Below are 19,800 nucleotides of genomic sequence, written 5' to 3'. Positions count from 1 at the left end.
AGCAAGAAGCTGTCTTTTCAGGTATTGATTTTCACTTTTCGCACGGCTGATCTCCTCCTGGAACTCGGACAATGTCTCTGCGACCACCTGAAGTATCTCCTCCGCAGTTCGCATCAAACGCTCAGTGACATATGAATTCAGATATTGTAATTTTGTCATTATTGTGTGAGTCAGGGTCGTCGGCTAGCCCGTCTGTTTACATAGACGTGACGTCATACGGCGCGACACCGGCGAGCCCGGCATGGGAGGAGAGTGGGGAGTGGAGTTGAAACGTCGTAAAATATACCATTCATAGTCTCCTAAGGGAATGCGACTATTAACCATAACGTATTAATCCTTCGAGGTAGATTTAAGAGATTGTGACACGATGGTACATGCTCCCGAGGAAGTCATGAATCGCCGGGATTTCAGCTTCGTTTTAAAGAGTTGCTGTTCCTATCCCGAATTCGTACTACACTATCCACAATGCTCGAGTGGCTCAGAGACGTTGCTGTTACCATGGAGATGTAAACGGCTCCGAAAGTGTGGCTGCTGCTGTTGCTGCTGCTGCTCCACAATGTGTTCTCCGTCAGACATGATGTGCTTTTGTTTAAGGAAGAGCAGACAAATCATGGTAATACGTAAATATATAAGGAAAATCGTACGCGATTGCGGCTGGTTGAAACTGTTTGAAAGTGAGGGTAAAGTAATTCGATGACATCATTCGCAATGCCTTATGTGACGAGTAGTTCATTCCCTCTTAAGAGATGGTCAAGTCCAGTCTTGTACCTTTGCCTTTTTTACTGTTTTTCACATACAAAGTGTATGTATATATTTTGCTTGGAATTAATTGTTATAAGACCATGGTTCATTTTGAAGCTGGTTGGATCAACACTTGAAGCTCTTTATATAGGAATTTTCTGAAATGTTTACAGACAACGAATGGGACATCTAATTCTATAACCCGTGCCACTGCAAACAAATTGGATGGTAACGCTTCAGCTGTTAGGAGTAGGTTGAGGCTGTAGCCTGGAGCTCTTGTCATACCGCTGGCATTGAACAGTCTGACTATTAACGACAGGTTGATGCCATATTAGCAAAGTATGGCAAAAAATTGTATTCGTGCCATATAAATCATTTGATTGGAGCTCCTTGATTATGGTCCATTTCCATTGCAGGCGAATGGGTAACCACTGTTCTTCGTTCAAAAATGAGTGCTGATTTTATTCACTGCCCCAATAAATCCTCTAGATCTCAAAGGGAACGTTGTTTACACCACATGACTAAATTCTGATTGATACTCAGTTACTACTTTATTAAAAAATAACATTTAATAGACAGTAATACAACACTGTACAGTGAAATTTGTGTGACTGTGTGTGTAGGAGAAAATTTGTCCCAAACTAGACAACGAGTAGGGATGCTGGTTGGTTCCAAGGACGTTCTGCAGTCGTCTCTTGCTGCATTCATGACGTAAGGATAGACAACTTAAGCAGGATGTGAGTTCTTGGCTATTTAAATTTCACTCACTATGATTTCTTACATGCTTTTTATTCACCAATTACCACCAAGGGCATTCTTTCTTCTTGCATTTTAATCATTACAATTTTGAAAGGATATTTTGCTGCCTAAATCGAGTTTTCAACTTTATTTCTACAACTTTGCATGGGGCTAGAGAAACATTCCATGGAAAAATTAACTAACCCTGAGTTTTGACTTGCAGTTCACTTGTGAAATAAATACTTGTCCTTAATTACACAAGTATTTACAATTATCCCCACATGACATGAATGCAGCATTAGTCCTGAGATGAGATAGATATCGGTGTAGTGTGTTGTTCAAGAGGGTCAGTCCAGAGTGGGCAGTGGGAACTGAGCTAGTACCTGATTCAATGATGAGCTAACCAGTAGTTCACAAATACACCCACAACTAAGAGCACTCTAAAAAAATATGACATTTAAAGAACTATTAGTCACATTGGTGAACATATAAATCTCCGCAGACTGACCCTCCTGAAAGACACCAGTTTCAGGTAATACTGTATGGCCCTGTTGCTAAGTAAATTTCTGCATCATGTTGGACAGATGCCATAGTGCAGATCATCAAAAAGACACCACAAAATTCCTAAATATATGAGAAATCTGGACTAGTGGTATTTTACAGAATAAGATCACATTACCTTACAAAATAGAGCAGTCTCACAATATATTTCTCCATTTCAGTGGACAGCATGAAGTTATAACCATATGAGATTGCAGTGCTCAGCCCTAACAATGTAACAGAGAAGGTTTAAAATGGTCAATTGGTCTAACGTAGGCTTTAGCATGTTAATGGCACCTTAAACCTGTTAAACATAACATCTGATAGTATACCCAATTCTTCAAAGTAATAAACCATTCTCTAATCTTAATGGAAAGGGTACCAAGAAAAGAGGTGATTTTAAATTATATTGTTGAAAAGTGTATGTGGAGGAAAAAAAACCTATCAGATCATTTAATTTCTTTTAATAACTGTGAGGTGCACTGAATTCAAGTCTTTGGGCATGAGTCCATATTTTCAAAAGGACGGGTGTCAGTTTTAATGAAAGTCTGTCTAAATGTGTCATCAACTTGATTTAGGCATATATAACACATAAGTTGTTGTGCTGATAAAAAAATAAAATGGTAATGGTGATCATTTCATGGGGTTTGTTTCTTGTCTTAAAGTAGAAAACCAATGTATACATTACATTTGAGTTAGATCAAGTCTGTAATGTTTCAAACTGAAATGTGAACTGAGTACCCAAGTAACAATGCTTTGTGGTCGGGGGGGGGGGCGACTTTTTTTTTAAAGCTGTACATTGTTGCAGTTCTGAAAGGATCTCAGCTTCAAGGCGTGTGGAAGACTTTATCATGCTAATTATGAGTTAAGAAAGGCTAAATAATTGAGAAAGGCTAGTTAATAAATCAGACTGTCTTAGAAATGCCATATTCAGTGACAAGTAAAAAAGTAAGTCAATGACATACTAAACTGACTTAATGTAATTCTATTGCTGAGACTATGGCATGGAGAAGTGTTAGGTTAGATAAAAACATTCTAAGAGTTGCAGAATTCCTATTTCTTCAAAATAAGGAAGAAAAACCTCAGCGTAATGGCAGCAATATTAGCTTTCGAAATGTGTCCCATGTCAACGATTCACAAATCAGGCAATTTAACAAAACAGTAATTTCATTGCCCTGAGAAATAGGTTCCCTCTCGGCTGTGGGTCTGAAGGTGCCTTTTGATTTTGTCAGAACGACTAAAGCACTTGCCACACACAGGGCAACTATAAGGCTTCTCCCCAGTGTGGATCCTCATATGTACCTTTAAATGTGCCATCTGAGTAAAGCCCTTGCCACAAATCTGGCAACGAAAGGGCTTTTCTCCTGTGTGGCTGCGCTGGTGCTCTTGGAGTCTGCCGGAGGAGCTGCAACACTTCCCACACACACCACAGCGGTAAGGCTTTTCTCGCGTGTGCACCTGCACATGAACATGCAAGTGACCGATATGACTAAAAGCTTCACCACACACTTTGCAGCAGAAGGATGACATGTGACCTTGTAGAGGAGATTTTTGATGAGGGCAGTCCACAGCATTGGCACCTTGGTTGCGCATGTGAGAGCCCTGTCCTCTGCTACCTCCAGCACCTCCCTTAGAACCCGCCATCTGTCCTCCATTTTCGACTCCAATGATATCAATGTTATTCTCATTTGAGCAGTTTGGGTTGACTGGGGCGAGGGGCTGAGGGCCACTATTAGAGGGGGTAGAACCTCTATGTCCTCCACCGCTTTCTGCCTTCACGTGTCTTGATGAACCCCTAGATCCTGCATCCCTCTCCCTGTTTTCCACACCTTGGTTTTGAGAGAGGTTGGATGTGTGGGGGGCATCTTGGGGATACTCATTGCTAACACGGGGTGGGGTGAACATAGAATCTGGTGTGCCGCAGGACCCATGCCCACGGAGTTGATCATCCCCTTGGTTAGCTCTGAGATCTCGCTTATCCTTTATCTGGAGAGGAAGACGCTCTTCATGCCCCATGCTGGGACTCCATTCACGCCGTGGATGCTCACCATCTTCATCATCCAGTAGCGCCATGGACGGACGGTCTGAGAGCACAGCAGATGGGAAAGTGATGTTATCAACCCCAAGTAAAAACTAAAACAAACGTGTATATACCATGATGATGGAATATAGTTAAGAGCGGGAGTGCCACAACAAAGGCAACCATATAGTGGCTGCATCAGCGTAATGACAGCGAAACGCTGACTTAAGAAAGCCAGTTAGCCTCTAAAGCTAACTGGCTAACGAACAAAGGTTGCTACTATGCTAGCTAACGTGTTTGTGGCATCGTAATAACAGTTAAGGTAAACTAGATCGCTATGAGCCGTTAGCTAGCTTGGCATTTGGGCCTAAATAACGCTAACAAACACAAAAAAGTCCATTAACAATTTATCCCCTTTGCAATCAGTCACTGGAATGAATCCGAGCACCAAATCCATTCCGAAGGCACAGCTAGCTGGACTTAATATGGGGCCAGGCTTCAACTTCAGCCAGCAGGGAATGCAGGGGGAAAGCTAACCTGGCCATATTTCAATCCCAGCGTCTCGCAGTCTGCGCCTCAGATGGTCATTCTCCCGCTCTCTGAGCGCTATCTCGTCCTGGTACTCCAGAATCGTATCTTCGACAGATTTATATATCTCCTGCGCGGCAAGCATGAGGCGCTCAGTCAAAAAGACATTTAAAAACTGCAATTTGGTCATTTTCGGGGGGTTGGACAGAGTCAGTCGCTTATCATCCAAAATGGACCAAAAAGATGCTTAGCCCGGTCACGTGATACGGCATGGCTTCTACTACCGTAATGCTTAGAAAACGTACAGTGGAAAATTGTTGCTTTTTTCTGGTTTGGGTTTGTTTGGAGATTATGAGTGCGCCCTGAACCGTTACGTTATACCGTTTGATCGAGTTGGGAAACTGTCATGCATTTCGACACAATGAATGAAGTCAAGTCAATTTATGTGGAGTGCTGCAGCAAAAGACATTCGCTCCCAAGTGCTTTAGTGCTTCAGTTATATCAGGCGCGCATGTTAAAGCAGGTACCACAAGAAGAAACGTAGAGTAAAAAAACAAAATAAAAATAACAAAACAGATTCAATTAAAAGCCAAAGAGAAAATAGATTTAATATGTGTTTTAGCTGTGTTTTAAAGGAATTAACAGATTCACCTGATCTGACATTTGGAGGCGATTCTATGACTTTAGGACAGATAAGAAGTCTGGTGGGCACAGAAAGTCACAGATGAATCAGTTGTGACACCATGGACTTCATAAACAAATAGTAAAAATCTAAACACAATTGTGGCTGACAGGGAGCCGGTACAAAGATTCCAAAATAGGGGTGGTCTTTCTTTTTTCATTTGGTTAAGAGACAGAATGCAGTGTTCTGGACTAGTTGGAAGCGAGAGATAGGCTTGACTAACACCAATGTATAGTGAGTTGCAATAACTGAAGCAGGATGAGATAAAAGCATGAATAATCCTTTTGAGGCTTGAGAATAGGGGGAAGAATCTGACTTCAGATATACCTTGTAGCAGGAGGAAGTTGAATTTCACAACAACATTAATTTCTAAGCCTGGTTGAAAGGGTACTTCGAGATTTTTGACTCAGGTCTTAACATTGGTGGACAACTGACACAGAATACTATTGATCATGTGTACTGAGGTTTTTTTTGGGGGGGTGATTAGGATATTCCAGATTTATTTTCATTCAGCTGATGGCCTGGCAGCCTGTCCAGGGTATCTTCTCGCCTGCCACCCAATGACTGCTGGGATAGGCTCCAGCATCCCCACGACCCTGAGAGCAGGATAAGCGGTTCGGATAATGAATAGATGGATGGATGGAGAAAATTATATGCCATCCAGCATTTTATGTATGCAGGGGTATTGGAAAAGACAAGTTAACGAACTTGCACTCAGCCCATCAATCTTCATAGCAATTAAATGAAATGTCATACTTTTGAATGATCTGATCAAATGTGAGCATGTGAAAAGATAGTTAGATTGATCCCCAAGGAAGGCCATGACAAGTAGGCGCAGGGGATGAAGCACATGGCGACACATATCTATTGGACAGGTAGGGACAGAACCAATCTAGAGCAGTGCCTGTCATATCAATCAAGTTTTGAAGATGGTCAGTCCAGATAGCATGATCAAGCATGTCAAAAGCCACACTGAGATCTCGAAGGATTAGAGTACCGCGACAACCTACATCTGGGGCCGGGGGGGGGGGGGGGTCACTGGCTACCTTCAGTAGTGTCTTTATGCATGCTCAATAAGGAGGCCATCTATATGTGAAGAGGGAATGAACATCCCTGAACCGAGGGGGGGGGGGTTGGCTAAGTGTACATCTGTTGCCGTCTTACAGTGCTGTGATTGCAACTATTCCCCAATCATCTGTGAAGAGTACACATGACCATTTTAACTCTAGTTAATGGTCATGGTGATTTTCATATGAAACCAAACGTTATTTTAGGTCATTATGCCACTGTGTTGGTTGTAAGGGTAGGGGTACCTGCAGTCAGTTGAGACCGAAAAGGTCACTTACGTTTCTCTCAGTGAATGTTGTGTCCAGATGAACTGGTTCAACTTTCTTTGATACCTTCAGTAGTGCTGACTCAGTTCTATGGAGGGCCTTAAGAAAGATGTCATGTTCTAGAAATAGAAAGAGGTGAGAAATAAAACTTGTTCTAATATTTGGGATGAAATGGGAACTTTGGACAGTTCACATTTCTTGGGGAAGGGTTGGCAGATGATTGAGCTGATGGGATTAAACAGGACCCGAGAATTGGGGACAGTTTACAGCAGCGGGATCAGAGAAACATGTTACTCTGGCAGCCTTAAGGGGCTGTTATGATTAGTTAATTTAAATATGTCAAATGATACATAGAAATTATCCTTTTTCTATATATATATATTTAGATTTTCTACATTCTTCCCTTATGGTTCAAGTGTTTTCTTTTAGTCATGACAAGACCACCAACATTGAAAAATTGAATATCTCTCAACATCAACTCAAGCAAAGTCCTGATGGCTATTTTTTTTCTTTTTTCTTTTTTTGGCATTATTTCTAAAATGGCTGAGATTTGGCGTCTTGAGTATATAGCTGAGATTAAGCAGAAGGTGACCAGGGCTCTTCATGTTGACTGGTTTCTGATTGGAGCACATACCATCTTACACATCACCGAATGCCTTTTAAATCTCCTTTTCTCTATGGTTTTTAATGCTTGTACTGTCCTTCTTTTAATGTGTTAATGTCATCTTAATTTGAGCAGTTTCTTTGTGAACTTGTGTATTTAACAAACTTGAAATGTACTATTTCCGTACTATATTTCTCACTCTGGCTTCATTCCATGCTCATTTTTTCATTCATTAAATGCATCTGTTCACTTGAATATCATATAGAGGAAACTTAAAAGCATCCATATTTGTGTGCACACACATGCATAGGTGTACCTGTATGAATGAAAGGTGTCAGCAGGATCGTTTTAGTTGGAAGAGAAACTGGAAGAACGCTCAAAGCAAACAAAATCACATAAGAATGGGAGTCCATCCATCCATTCATCCATTATCTGAACTGCTTATCCTGCTCTCAGGGTCACGGGAATGCTGGAGCCTGTTCAAGCAGTCATTGGGCAGCAGGCGGGGAGACACCCTGGACAGGCCACCAGGCCATCCCAGAGCATAAGACTGGGAGTGTTTGGGGAAAATAAATAAAGCACATGTACCAAATTTCAATTCTTAGCTTCAATTGTGAGAAAGTTGTACTTGTATAAAGTTTTGTGATATTTTTGTTCTGCAAGGGGATTCATTTTAAGAAAAAAACAAACAAACGTTATTTTGTAGATGCTTGAGCAGTGTCAGGATACATCATTCCTCCAAGTTTCATGAAAATCAGACTGATAGTGTTTAAGATATCACATGGGCCAGACAGATGGATGGAAAAACAAACAGACTCAGTAGGTTTTTTTCCCTTCAAACAAGTAACAGTACAAAAAGTTTTATTTAAAAAAAACAATAAACCAAAACAAAACAGTAAGTTATTACAGAAAGCAGCACCAGAGAGAAGATCACTGAGATGAATACATTAGATGAAGTGTATATATACTAACAATTCTCACAGCTTTTTTTTTGGAAGGGAAATTCGTTTTAATGTATTTGTTCGGTTTCAATATCGAATATGAAGTTTGGACTCAAGCTATATGTCTAAAAATGCAATTGAATTTATGATATATTGTTTTGGTTTTTTTTCTATTATTCTTACAAAAACCAAAATAGTTTGGTTTTTGTAAGAATTTAAATAATTAATGATTAAATAATCAACGTGCAACCATTTTCCAAATCAGGCTCAATGTTACCTGGAAGTGTCTTTCAAAAAAATTCTAGCATGAAAACTCCGCCAAAATAAGTGAAGTATTGTTTCTGGCATAAAATTGCACGCTACAAAAAGTATTTCGGATATTTTTGGACGGACCCTAACGGAAAAGAGCCCTCCAGTCCAATAGGGGGCGGTCTAACCAGAAAACCTGACATGAGCGGACGTCCCATAAGGTCCGTCTCTCCACGTGTAAGGGATCACAGTCACGTTGAACTGCTCCACCATGAAACGGCCAAGTGAGTAGATAACCATGTGCTTTGTCAAAATATATGTGTTTTGTTAAAATGTATGCGCGTTTGACATGTCACCCTCACAGGGGTTTTATTGAGCGAGTCACCTTACTAACCCAAACTGGCACATACGGCGGTTGACTCGTAAATCAGCGGACTAGTGGAACAGCTAGCGCTGTTGTAGCAGTAGCTAACGGCAGCGTGCTGGCTGACAATTTTTAATCAAGAGAGCTTTTCTGTTTCTTGTTTTCAGAGTTAAGAAAATCAAGTAAGCGGCTATCATGTGCAAAACGATACAAAATACAGAAAAAGGTAAGTGACAGACGTCAAGTATATCGTTGGGTAATATCAATGGATTCTGAGGGAACGTCGGCATGCACATCAGGTAGCTGGTGTATTGAGTTAAGCTAGTTACTGTTTTACATTTTTAATAGATTTGTATCCTCTATACCAGGGGTGACAGAGCCTTCTCCATAGCTGCCCCCTCCCTCTGGAACTCCCTCCCCAAATACACCAAGACTGCCCCAATCTGTCGATATTCAATTCATAAATCAAAACTCAGCTCTTCGGAATTGCTTTTAGTATGTGATTAATGTTGTGTTTTGTGCTTTTGGTGTGTTGCTTTTATGTTTATTTTTACATTTGAAAAGCGCTGCATAAATAAAATGTATTATTAATTCTTCATTGTCCAGGTACGGGAACACAACAAGAAATTAAGAAAAGAGTCAAAAAAGAAAGGACGCAGTAAACATGTGAAAAAGGATCCCGGAGTACCCAGCATTGCTCCTTTCAGAGAAGAGGTTCTCAGAGAAGCGGAACAGAGACGATCAAAGGTAGATAGATCCATGTTGCATTTTGTTTTAGTGTGCTAGCTGAAACCTAGCTGGCGCACAAAGTTGTCACTTTGGGTTCATAACCAGTACTTTACCCTATCAACTCGCTTCATTGTTCATCTATTTGAGATGTGGATAAATTGTACTGTTTGGGTAGCCTCGTTGTACTGTTTGGGGGGCCCCCAGTGGCTCACCTGGTAGAGCGCATACCACATAAGGTTGAGTTTTATCGCAGCAGCCAGGGTTCGAATGGCTTCGAATCTGGCCTGGGCCCTTTGCTGCATGTCATCCCCTCTCTCCCCCTGTCTCTCTCTGGGCTATCGCCATCCAGTAAAGGCGGGAAATACAAAAAAAAAAACTTTAAAAAAAATTGCAGTGTTTGAAGTTATGTAGCTAATTAAAAAAAAGTTGTTGCCATAGAAATTACTTTTAACTTTGACAAGGGACAAGACATCCTAGGCTGTTTATATTTGGCTATTGTCTGGTTTCAATGTGTTATATCCTGTTGGTTGGATGCCTGGTGGTTGCTAACCACCAAGTAACTACCTGACAATAACAGTAAGCACATACCACCCCCTGCTACCTTTCCAACACTTTGTAACCCACACAATTTTTTTTTGTTACAGGCACTTATTTACCAGTTAACGCTGCTGATAAAGCCAGGAAAATAAAAATACATATCTTCAAATGACCTTGAATAAAGAACACTACCAGATCATTTGTACTCTGCTTCTGACGTGCATATAAAATGACAGTAACACTCCTTTTCTGTCCTGTGTGAACTCACTGACAATGTTTTTCTCACAGATTGAAGAGGAAAAGGAGAAAAAGAAGCAAACTATAAAAGAAGAGCGGGCAAAGAAAAGGAAGAAGGTGCAAGAGGCTGCAAGTAAAGAAGCTGATCCTAAGGCCAAGAAGGCTCGGATGGTAATGGGCAAAAACCTGTTCTGCATGGATTTTTCATAGTTCAAAATTGAAATTTATTTCTGTTGTGACACATTTGCAGTATGTAAAAGTGGAGATATCGCATTTCCACAGGATGAGAATGGCAAAAAGGCAGGCAAACGGCTGACTCCAGACAAAAGTTCAAAACCGTTCCTTTGTTCTGAGTTAAATAAGGTAAGCTGCCTTCTATAAGAAAGGATAATTCCCAGCCTAGGAGACCCATAGATGACACAATGTCCTGATTTTATTTTTAAAACCACCTCTGTGATAATGTCTATAGACAAGAACAAGTCCAGACTTAATATATATTTTATTCTATGTCTTGGACTTAACATAAGAAGTTAAATATCAACATTAAGCTCAGAGTGAATTGCTTGAATTCTGGTTTTGAGTTGTTTTGTAATCCACTGGTCAGGTAACATTAAAAGTGCGCGTGCTAGAAAATGGCTTTTACCAATCACCTGAAACCCATCTGATAATAACAAACCAATTATTTTCCCTTTCAGGTAATTGATGCATCTGATGTCATACTGGAGGTTCTAGATGCTAGAGATCCTCTGGGTTACAGGTGTCCACAGCTGGAGGAGGCTGTACTGCACCGGGAAGGCAACAAGAAACTGCTCTTGGTTTTAAACAAAATAGGTAAATGGATGTAGGAAATTGTCATGTCAATCCATTTTGTCCTGCACATTTGGTGTGGTGTTCACATAAAGCTGGCAACTAAGTAGCACTGCTTTAAATGTACCTCCTTCATTTTAGATCTGGTGCCAAAAGAAAATGTGGAGAAGTGGATTCGGTGTCTTCAGCAGGAGTTTCCAGTTGTGGCTTTTAAGGCATCCACACAGCTCCAAGACAAAACTGTGGTAGGAGCCTCTTTGTATGATTTTTTTTTATTTATTATTTTTTTTATCACGGTGGCATAGAAGGAACTCTTTGGCTGATATATAACACTTTCTATCCACTCAGCTTGCTCGTTTTTGTCTGTTCTGTCATAGTGGAGGACTGAGAAGGTTTAGCAGCCTATTTTATGCTGTTAAAACTGGTTATAACCTCCAAGAGAATCACTGAACCAACACAACTTACTGGCTCTGTGTGACACACCAGTGCTGCTTGATGTTTTGGTTAACACTGGAAAAAGTCCTCTCAAACTGCAAAAAGGGTGTGCTGTAGATTATAAATGTAGAAAGATTGTGATGTTGGGATCCTAAGGTGGGTCACTAAGCCAAAAAAAAAAAAAGAAATTGTAAGGGAACTTGGAAACACTTTTTGGCAGTTTTGAAAAAAAATTCCAGTTTCTCCAAACTCTTGCTTCTTGGAGCATATACCCTCTTCACCAAAATTTAGATTTTGTTAAAGGAGGCTGTATTTGATGCTAGTTTTGCCATCCTCATGTCATCTATTGCTCATCTCATAATTGTCAGTGGGTAGTGATTGTCAATTTACACAAAATTACCTTAGAAGCCAGCAGTAGATCCTAAGCAATACAGGAAAGTTCATTTTAAGGGCTGAAAAAAGCTACCGGTCATCCAAGCAGTAAGGTTAAAGAAGACTTGCAGGATGTCAGTAACAAATCCTAATATAACCATGTTGACGCAAGAGCATGTTTTGGTGTGTGTGATATATCCTAAGTAATTTCACATTTGTCCATATCAGCAAGAAAAGAAGCGCAGGATAACCACCTCCAATGCAGTCCTGGACATATCCAGAGGGGCGTCCTGCTTTGGTAGAAGCTGTCTCCTTGAACTCCTGGAAAGTTATGCAGCAGCCAAAGAGAATGAAGGCTTGCTCAAAGTGGGCATTGTAGGCAAGTATGTCTGTGCAGCTCCCCTTTACTTTGCAGGGAGAACAGGGCTCCAGACTGCGACTGATCGGTCGCATTTTACAACCATTTTTATTCAAAGTGTGAGTTTTTTTTTTCCCCCTCCCAGAGGTAGTACCAGTGCGACTGTACAATTAATGGATGTTTAGGATTTTTTTTTTTTTTGCTGTCTGGTTGAAACTGTTCTGGTCTGATTGTGCGTTATGAAGGTCTACAATACTATGGATAACTCTTTTAATAATCATAATAATAAATGTATATAGCGCTTTTCTAACACTCAAAAGTCGCTTTACAATAAATGGCGGTGAAACAAGGCAACAGATAAACATAGCACAAACATACAGGGGTGGATGGGAAGGGGGGACTACGAGAAGGAGAAGCGGCAGCCACACACAACGCCAGCAGTACGCTCTGACTTAAACAGATACAAAAGAGCAAGAAAAACAAAAAAACAACAGCACTGTAGACGTTGATTTTCTGTAGGCGTTTACTCCCGTAGCCTGTTCCTCTCCTGAGGTATCCACTAGGCAGTGGCACTGTTTAACCCATAGCTGGGGGGTGGTTTGTGGGCATCAGGGAATATCCACACACCGGTGAGCCTGCGTACTGCACGTCTAGGGGCCAGACCTCCTCTGAGTCCCTTGTAGTTCAGCCAGGGTCCAAAGTGTACCCAGTTACTGTGTGTCACCACGAGGAGGCATTACATAGGACTTGCTGTTGGAGAGACTATGTACTGGCAGGGAGAGACTTACGTGCTCGGCTATCATTTTCAAATTTCTGCTAGCCAGTGGTGAAGGTTGAGAGTGAGACATGACAGGCACAGAACACTACACCAACACACTAGACGCTTCACAACAACCCGACTTCTTACAGAAGAATGTCAGACACACAACTCTTCAGGCTATGTCCTTCCCCCATCCGAGTTGCTATAGCAATGTTTACTCATGCACAATTGGCACATTAATCATTTAATTAATTAATTATTGCAGGTAGGCATTTCAGTAGTATCTTGAGCAGCAGTATATAATGTTTCTCAGCGTGTGAACTCCTGCGCTGATTCATGGCCAATAGGGAAACTTCCACTTCTGTGTCTGTCAGCTGACCAATCGTGTAACTTCAGTGACATCTTTGGTCGCCACTAGCTGGAACTGTCATTGGTCACCTGATCCAGCAGCCCAATTGTGTCAAACTGATCACCCAGTCAGTCAGTCTGGGACTTTCGCATTTGTAGGGTTGGCCCCGCTCGCCGGTCCAGCCAAAAAGAAATGTGTTTTCCAACAGGAATGGCTAATTTAATTTCCTTGGTTGAGATTCAACAAGGAGAAGAACGAAATGAACTGTGTGCACTGTGCAGAGTATGGTGTTATCAGTGCTGGCAACACAAAGTTTGCCACAGCAACAACCGACTCCAAACATGAGACATTAAAGTTGCACAGGTCTTTATTTCATATAAAGTCTCTCTCCTAATTTCCCCATAAATATACATGTCTGATGGTAAAGGAAGATTAAAACATTTCTAGGACAATACACATTCATTCTTTTATGTTATGCCACAAAACAGAAGCAGTGTCACCAAATTGGTAACTGCTGCTAGCATCTGAGAGACTTGGTGGCCCCAGTGCCACCAGTGTGAAATTTTACTCTGGAGCGCTGAACTGTATTTTTAAGGTTGTGGATGAAGATTATATGAACATTAAGGGAAATCAAACCTCAGCATCTATGTGCTATTTGTGATGCTGTTTCACACTGCTATATGTGTGATCGCAAAATAACCCTCTTCTGATTGTATTACAGTTTTTCAGCGCCACTTTCCGTATCATGAATTGTGACGTATATGTTTTGTCAACCTCAGGTTTCCCTAATGTGGGAAAGAGCAGTCTGATTAACAGTATGAAGGGGATCCGGGCCTGCAATGCTGGGTTCAAGAGGGGCATCACTAAGTGAGTCAAGAATAAGTCACATTACTAGTTTTGTGGAGTAACATCTTTCTGCCTTGATCTATGGAACATGCCATATTGGTAAAAATTTAGTCATTTGGTAAAATGTAAATGGAAGTTTTACAAGATGGAAGTATTTTATATATTACTATTGCATTTGCCGTTGTAATGCAAAAAGGTTACAAAAAGACAAAATACTGAGCCTCAAGGATTGTTTTTTCCCTTTAAATATTCAGTTAGCATTATCGTACACTAGCTTGTCTTGGTTGTATCTTGTCCCCGACATCAGTCCTAATCTCACCCCTCCCCTCCAGGTTCATGCAGGATGTACATATCTTCAAGAATGTGAAAATGTTAGACAGCCCCGGTATTGTGGCATCACCATCCAACCCGCCAGCCTCCTTGGCCCTGAGAAGCCTCCAAGTGGAAGAAGGGCAAGAGAGTGTGCTGGAGGCTGTCAGGTCTCTGCTTAAACAGTGTGACCAGACCCAGGTTGGAGTTTTTGAAATGTAGTGGGTGGTTGAATATTCTGGAGAATGGTCAGGGTTTTATATTAAAATTTCCCTGCTTTTTTTGCTCATCAGATTTTTTTGTGTTCAACTGCACCAGTTAGACCTTGTTACCCCATGGGATGTCAGGTTGTAAACTGATGCTTGTGAACAAAGCTGTAAATTCAGCAGAATGTCAAGAATGGTCAGAGGATGACAAATTTAAGTTGGATGTGCAGCCATTATTTGACAAAAGTGTGGCTTAAAAGAGTTGGTTATCTATGAAACTCAGTCATTTATTCTTGTTTCAGATAATGCTCCAGTATAACATCCCAGACTACAGAAACTCTTTGGAGTTTTTAACCCTTCTGGCAAAAAAACGTGGCTTATTGCTTAAGGGTGGAGTACTTAACACAGAGCAAGCAGCTACGGCTTTCCTTGACGATTGTACAGGGTGAGTCTTCACGCCACTTTAAAATGTATTGGCTCAGCAGGGAAAATTTTGGCCTGTGCATCAATATGGAAATGAGGACAAAAAGCAAGTCTTGATTTTATTGTGAAGACTTCTAATCCAACTCTGATTCCAAAACTGTGCCAGCCTAATTTCAGTAATAGTCTAGATGGCTAAACTAGTTTTAACCCTGCAATCCTTGGTGTAGGAGTGCTGCAGAATACTTACTTTTTCATAGAATTAAATTGAACCAATTATTCAAAATAGTCATAAGAAGTCTGCAAAGTTTATTCCACCTGCACATCACTGGTATTGTTTTCCTAGAGCCAAGCTAAGCTACCACTGTAAGGTGCCGGAGAACCGCGGCCTCCCTACCTACTTGTCTGATGCAATTGTCACTGAGATGAAAAAGGACTGGGATCTAGTGAAACTTAAAACTGGTAATGACGACACATTGAAAGGTATGGAAACTCAATAAATGCACACACCTCTATAGAGAGTTATTTTCTTTACCCTGAATCAATTTTCTCTGGCTGAGGTGAACAGTATTTCTGAAATAACACAACTTTCAAGTTAAGGGGCCTTCAAAAAACAAAGCATTGCCCCTGCTTCATTATCGGCCTCTTTGTGCGTCGGTCTATAACAATGTCTTAAATGCCCTGTTACTGAATTGACTATTCATTTCTAGTCATTTGTTGATCAATGTGTCATTTTTTTACTTGGTCCTTCCGTATAGATATGCAGTACTGATAGGTTAAAAAAAAAAGTGCCTGGCCCTGCTCACACATTTACACTGAAAAATTTGTATATTTACGAACTTTTATGACTTCTAAGTAACTTTCTGATCCAGCCTTAACAAGAAACGATGAGTTTTCAACATTATCTCTAAATATATGTTGTAGTAGGGACAAAAGTCCATTAGCAGCCATAATACTAAGAAGTCTGCTGTGCATCTGAAACACTGCCAAAATTATGTAGGGAAAGTATCTGCCATTGATGTCACTGAAGTGGAATGTGAAAACAACAACCCTTACCTCTTTACGGGTACCTTTTTGTTGGCTACTTGAAATAGGCCACATTGTATAAGAAAATGAAAATAATGCTATATATTTTACCATGTAAAAATGGCCACTCATTGGTTGTCCACCGGTGACATCACTAGTCTTTCGAAACAATTTCGCTGGCATTTCAGAGAGAAGAATGTTTGGTATTATAGCTGCTAATGGAGTGTCATCCCTACAAATCCGGAGGTAGGTAGATGGGTAGACAAAATGATGGTTTGCCTTTCAGGAACTCTGTCCCCTCATGCTTGTGATTCAAAGCCCCATTCTGACTGCAGAGATGTGGATGAATAAAGGAAGGGCTTGCCATGTAAAATGGGGCATTGACTCATTGGACGTGTATCAGTTCAATCATTCAAGACTAGATAACTGCTTTTAAAGGTTTTCACAAATTGTTTTCCCCTCAAAAGTGTCCATTGAACTGGATGAATACTACAGTCGACTAGCAGTTTGCAAACACATTTGACCTGGGGCTAGTTGACGTGCTACATCCCACGCCCTCCTATTTCAGTACATACATAATTTGAAGCATGCTGATAATCTAGCCACAGAAAAGAGGAGTTGGTAACTTCTGACTGTACTTAAACCGATCTTATGTCTTTTTGCAGGTGTTCGGTTCCCCAATCGGGCCAGTAGTGTAGGTTTCATTTCTAAAGGTCCCACTGAAGGCCTGCTCAGTGTTACTGACATCCCTGAGAAAAGCTCTGTCCCTGAACCCATGGAGGAAAAGACAGACATGGAGAATGAAAAGGTAACACTAGCTGCTTTTCCATTCACACGTTAAATGAATATTAAGAACAAATAGAAGTTAAAATGTGAATCAGGTATATTTCCTTTAGCTGATTTTAAGTAAATACACATTTTCACAGTCTGCAGTACATGATGAGAACAATATCTTGGGTAAAAAAATGGAGGGATTAACAATTTATTTGTAATTGAAGAAACTCATTTGGTTTCCACAATCTCTAAAAAGAATCATTAACTTTTCCAGCTCAAGTGAGCATGAACTTCTTGATTAGCTTTGTTTTTTAATGTTTTCATTTTTTTCCCCACTATTTCAAAATTAAAAAGCTTAATGGAAAGGTAACTTATGCAAGAATTTTGTACATTTGGCTAATTATCTCAAATCCAGCAGTATGGTGTGTGTCCTGGTGGCTAAACCACTTAATCCCCTACTGTTCTAGTTTTATGCCTGATAGTTATGTCCCAGATTCAAATTCGGTTTAGAACTTTGGCGCCATCTCTTCCCCTACTCTCTCCACCCTGTGTTTATCTTACCAGTTTGACCGGAAAACAAAATCCAGCTAGACAATACATGTGCTTAAATATTCTCAAATACCACAAAGTATGGTCTCAATACCAGCATGGAAATGAGGAAAATAATGCAAGTCTTAATTCTAATGAAGACTTCTAATCCAACTCTGATCCTGCTGGCATGACCTGTTGAGGGTAATTTCTTTCTTACATGGTTGCTTTAATATAATGCTCAACATTTAAATGTATCAACTATTGTTTCAGTTTGAGGATGTCGCTGAGGAGTCGGAACATGAAGAGATGGAGGATCCACAGAAGGCCCCAGTCAAAAGTATTTTTTTTTGGAAAAACGTTCCCTATTCCATCTTATTTAGGTCCTCTGGTACAACCAGAACTGCTGTTCTTCTGTTTTGCTAGCTGGGTCATTACATTCACCCATTGTTCTAGGTCTTAAATCTCAATGATTGGAGGCTTTAATAACTGGAACAGGGAAATGGATTTAAGTACTTGGCAACATGGAAAACAAACAGTACTGTTGGTACCCGAGGACTGGAGTCGAGAAGGTCTATCTATGCTGTCATATGGCTACATTTTGAAATAATTTTCCTCATCTTTTCAGATAAACCGAGGACAACCCCATTACACTCTGTCGACATTACCTACTCTACAGCCAATACAGATGATGCCTATGACTTCAACACAGATTTTAAATGAACAATGCTCTTTTAAACTCTGCTGCCTCATCGTAAACTACACTGACCTACTCTGGGCATATTTGGATCTTGGGTTGTCAGTATTTGGGCCGCTCAGAGAAAGAAGTGCTTCTCGCTATGTTTAGCAAAATTGATCCACTGTCTATTCAGAATACATAACCTGCCTGACTGGCTGGTTGGAATTGAGGCCTTGTTTACTGGTATCATACTGGGCCTAACCAGGAGCACTCCAGTGGCTCACCTGGTAGAGCGCGTCACACATAAGGCTGAGTCCTTACTGCAGCAGCCAGGGTTTGAATCTGGCCCGGTGCCTTTGCTGCATGTCATCCCCCCTCTTTCCTATCTCTCTCTGTTGTCGCCATCTAATAAAGGTGGAAAATGCCAAAAAAAGAATCTTAAAAAAAAAAAAACTGGGCCCAACTTGGTCTTTGGCATTGAATGTGTACCTGTTTTTATAAGTCTAAAACAAAATCTGTTATTTTCAAATGGTCACGGTGTGACATCTTGTTAAAACATTGTAAATAGTCTGAATACATGTAATAAATTAACCCTCTGTAATGCTTTTATCCGGTTTATATCTTGATAATGTCCCCTTGCCAGTGACTTGTCTTCCCCAAAATAGACTTCTAATTCAGAAAAGAGGATTGAACTAACCACCGATGGGTATGATTATTTACTATCATGTACATTTAAGTAGCATTTTCTTTATCATGGCTGGTGATTAGCCTATGTTGCTTGTTCAGTTTTCAGAGCGTTTACATGAATCACACACACACAAAAAAAAAGACAATCTGACACTCCTGGAACTGATGAGTCTTGAAGAACAAGATATCTAGTTTATCTATTCCTGATAAATGAGTTTATATCTGCTATACAAAATGACATCAGCAAACCAAATGCTGTATAAAAATCTTCGCAATAGGTCAACTGTAAATTCTTTGCAAATATGTTCTCTAGTCATTTCAGATATCTATAAATTGTTTTCATATCAAACCAAAGCAAAGGTTGAGTAAAAACGTCCACCATAACTTTGTCACCAGTATCATACTAGAGTTAAAGTCCTTGGCAAGTAAATTAGGTGTTGAGGTGGATAAGGATTTGACAGAACATATATATATTTCACGGATATATACCAAGTCCAGTTGCACTTGATTCAACTCCTTTGTATAACCATGACCTGGATGAATGAGAACATTCACAGACAATGCCGCCATGACAGTTAAACCAATCAAATCAAACAGTGGGTGGGATTCAGCTTTAGATGTTGAACACCGCCCCGTTCTGCAGGCCGCGGCCAGGTATACTTGCCCCAAAATGGCGACCAGTTGGCCTATCGCGCTCACAGACCCCGCTGTGAGCTCGAGACCAGTCTCTTATTTGCCTGTTGACGGAAGGTTTCTTTATCCTAAAACAAACACCCATTATAAAATAAATGGAACCTGTGATTATCTAACTTTATCCTGTGGGGTGTTTTGGTGCATTTTTATTGTTACTATTATTATTCAAACTCTGATGGGGCATAGGCGCAAGTCCATGAATACTAGCATGGCATCCTGTGCCCCCTTTCATAGGGTTAGTGGTTGTGTCTCGAAGGGCAGCCGATGTAAAATGTTGCCAAATCATTATGCGGCTTGACAAGACCAT

The 19,800-nt window shown here is 40.5% G+C and overlaps 1 protein-coding gene and 2 non-coding genes across 3 annotated transcripts; all 3 read left to right on the top strand.

The window, feature by feature from the left end:
* Positions 1-8,593: 8,593 nt before the first annotated feature.
* gnl3 (guanine nucleotide binding protein-like 3 (nucleolar)) lies at positions 8,594-18,730 on the top strand. Its single transcript, XM_056274262.1, has 15 exons — positions 8,594-8,661; positions 8,909-8,967; positions 9,348-9,488; positions 10,296-10,415; positions 10,527-10,607; positions 10,940-11,075; positions 11,193-11,296; positions 12,087-12,237; positions 14,105-14,192; positions 14,504-14,681; positions 14,989-15,131; positions 15,453-15,589; positions 16,798-16,940; positions 17,708-17,774; positions 18,063-18,730. Exons 1-15 carry the CDS (start codon positions 8,649-8,651, stop codon positions 18,155-18,157), a joined length of 1,656 nt encoding a protein of 551 aa, XP_056130237.1. The 5' UTR covers positions 8,594-8,648; the 3' UTR covers positions 18,158-18,730.
* Positions 11,429-11,565, top strand: LOC130108638 (small nucleolar RNA SNORA47). The gene has a single exon (XR_008809947.1). It is a non-coding gene; the product is annotated as a small nucleolar RNA SNORA47 (small nucleolar RNA).
* On the top strand, positions 17,555-17,627 carry LOC130108634 (small nucleolar RNA SNORD19). Its single transcript, XR_008809944.1, has one exon. It is a non-coding gene; the product is annotated as a small nucleolar RNA SNORD19 (small nucleolar RNA).
* Positions 18,731-19,800: the final 1,070 nt, after the last annotated feature.

Source organism: Lampris incognitus, chromosome 2 (assembly GCF_029633865.1).
Source record: "Lampris incognitus isolate fLamInc1 chromosome 2, fLamInc1.hap2, whole genome shotgun sequence".
Classification (NCBI taxonomy): domain Eukaryota; kingdom Metazoa; phylum Chordata; class Actinopteri; order Lampriformes; family Lampridae; genus Lampris; species Lampris incognitus.
The sequence above is the reverse complement of the archived record's forward strand: the minus strand, read 5'-3'. Positions and strand labels throughout refer to the sequence as shown.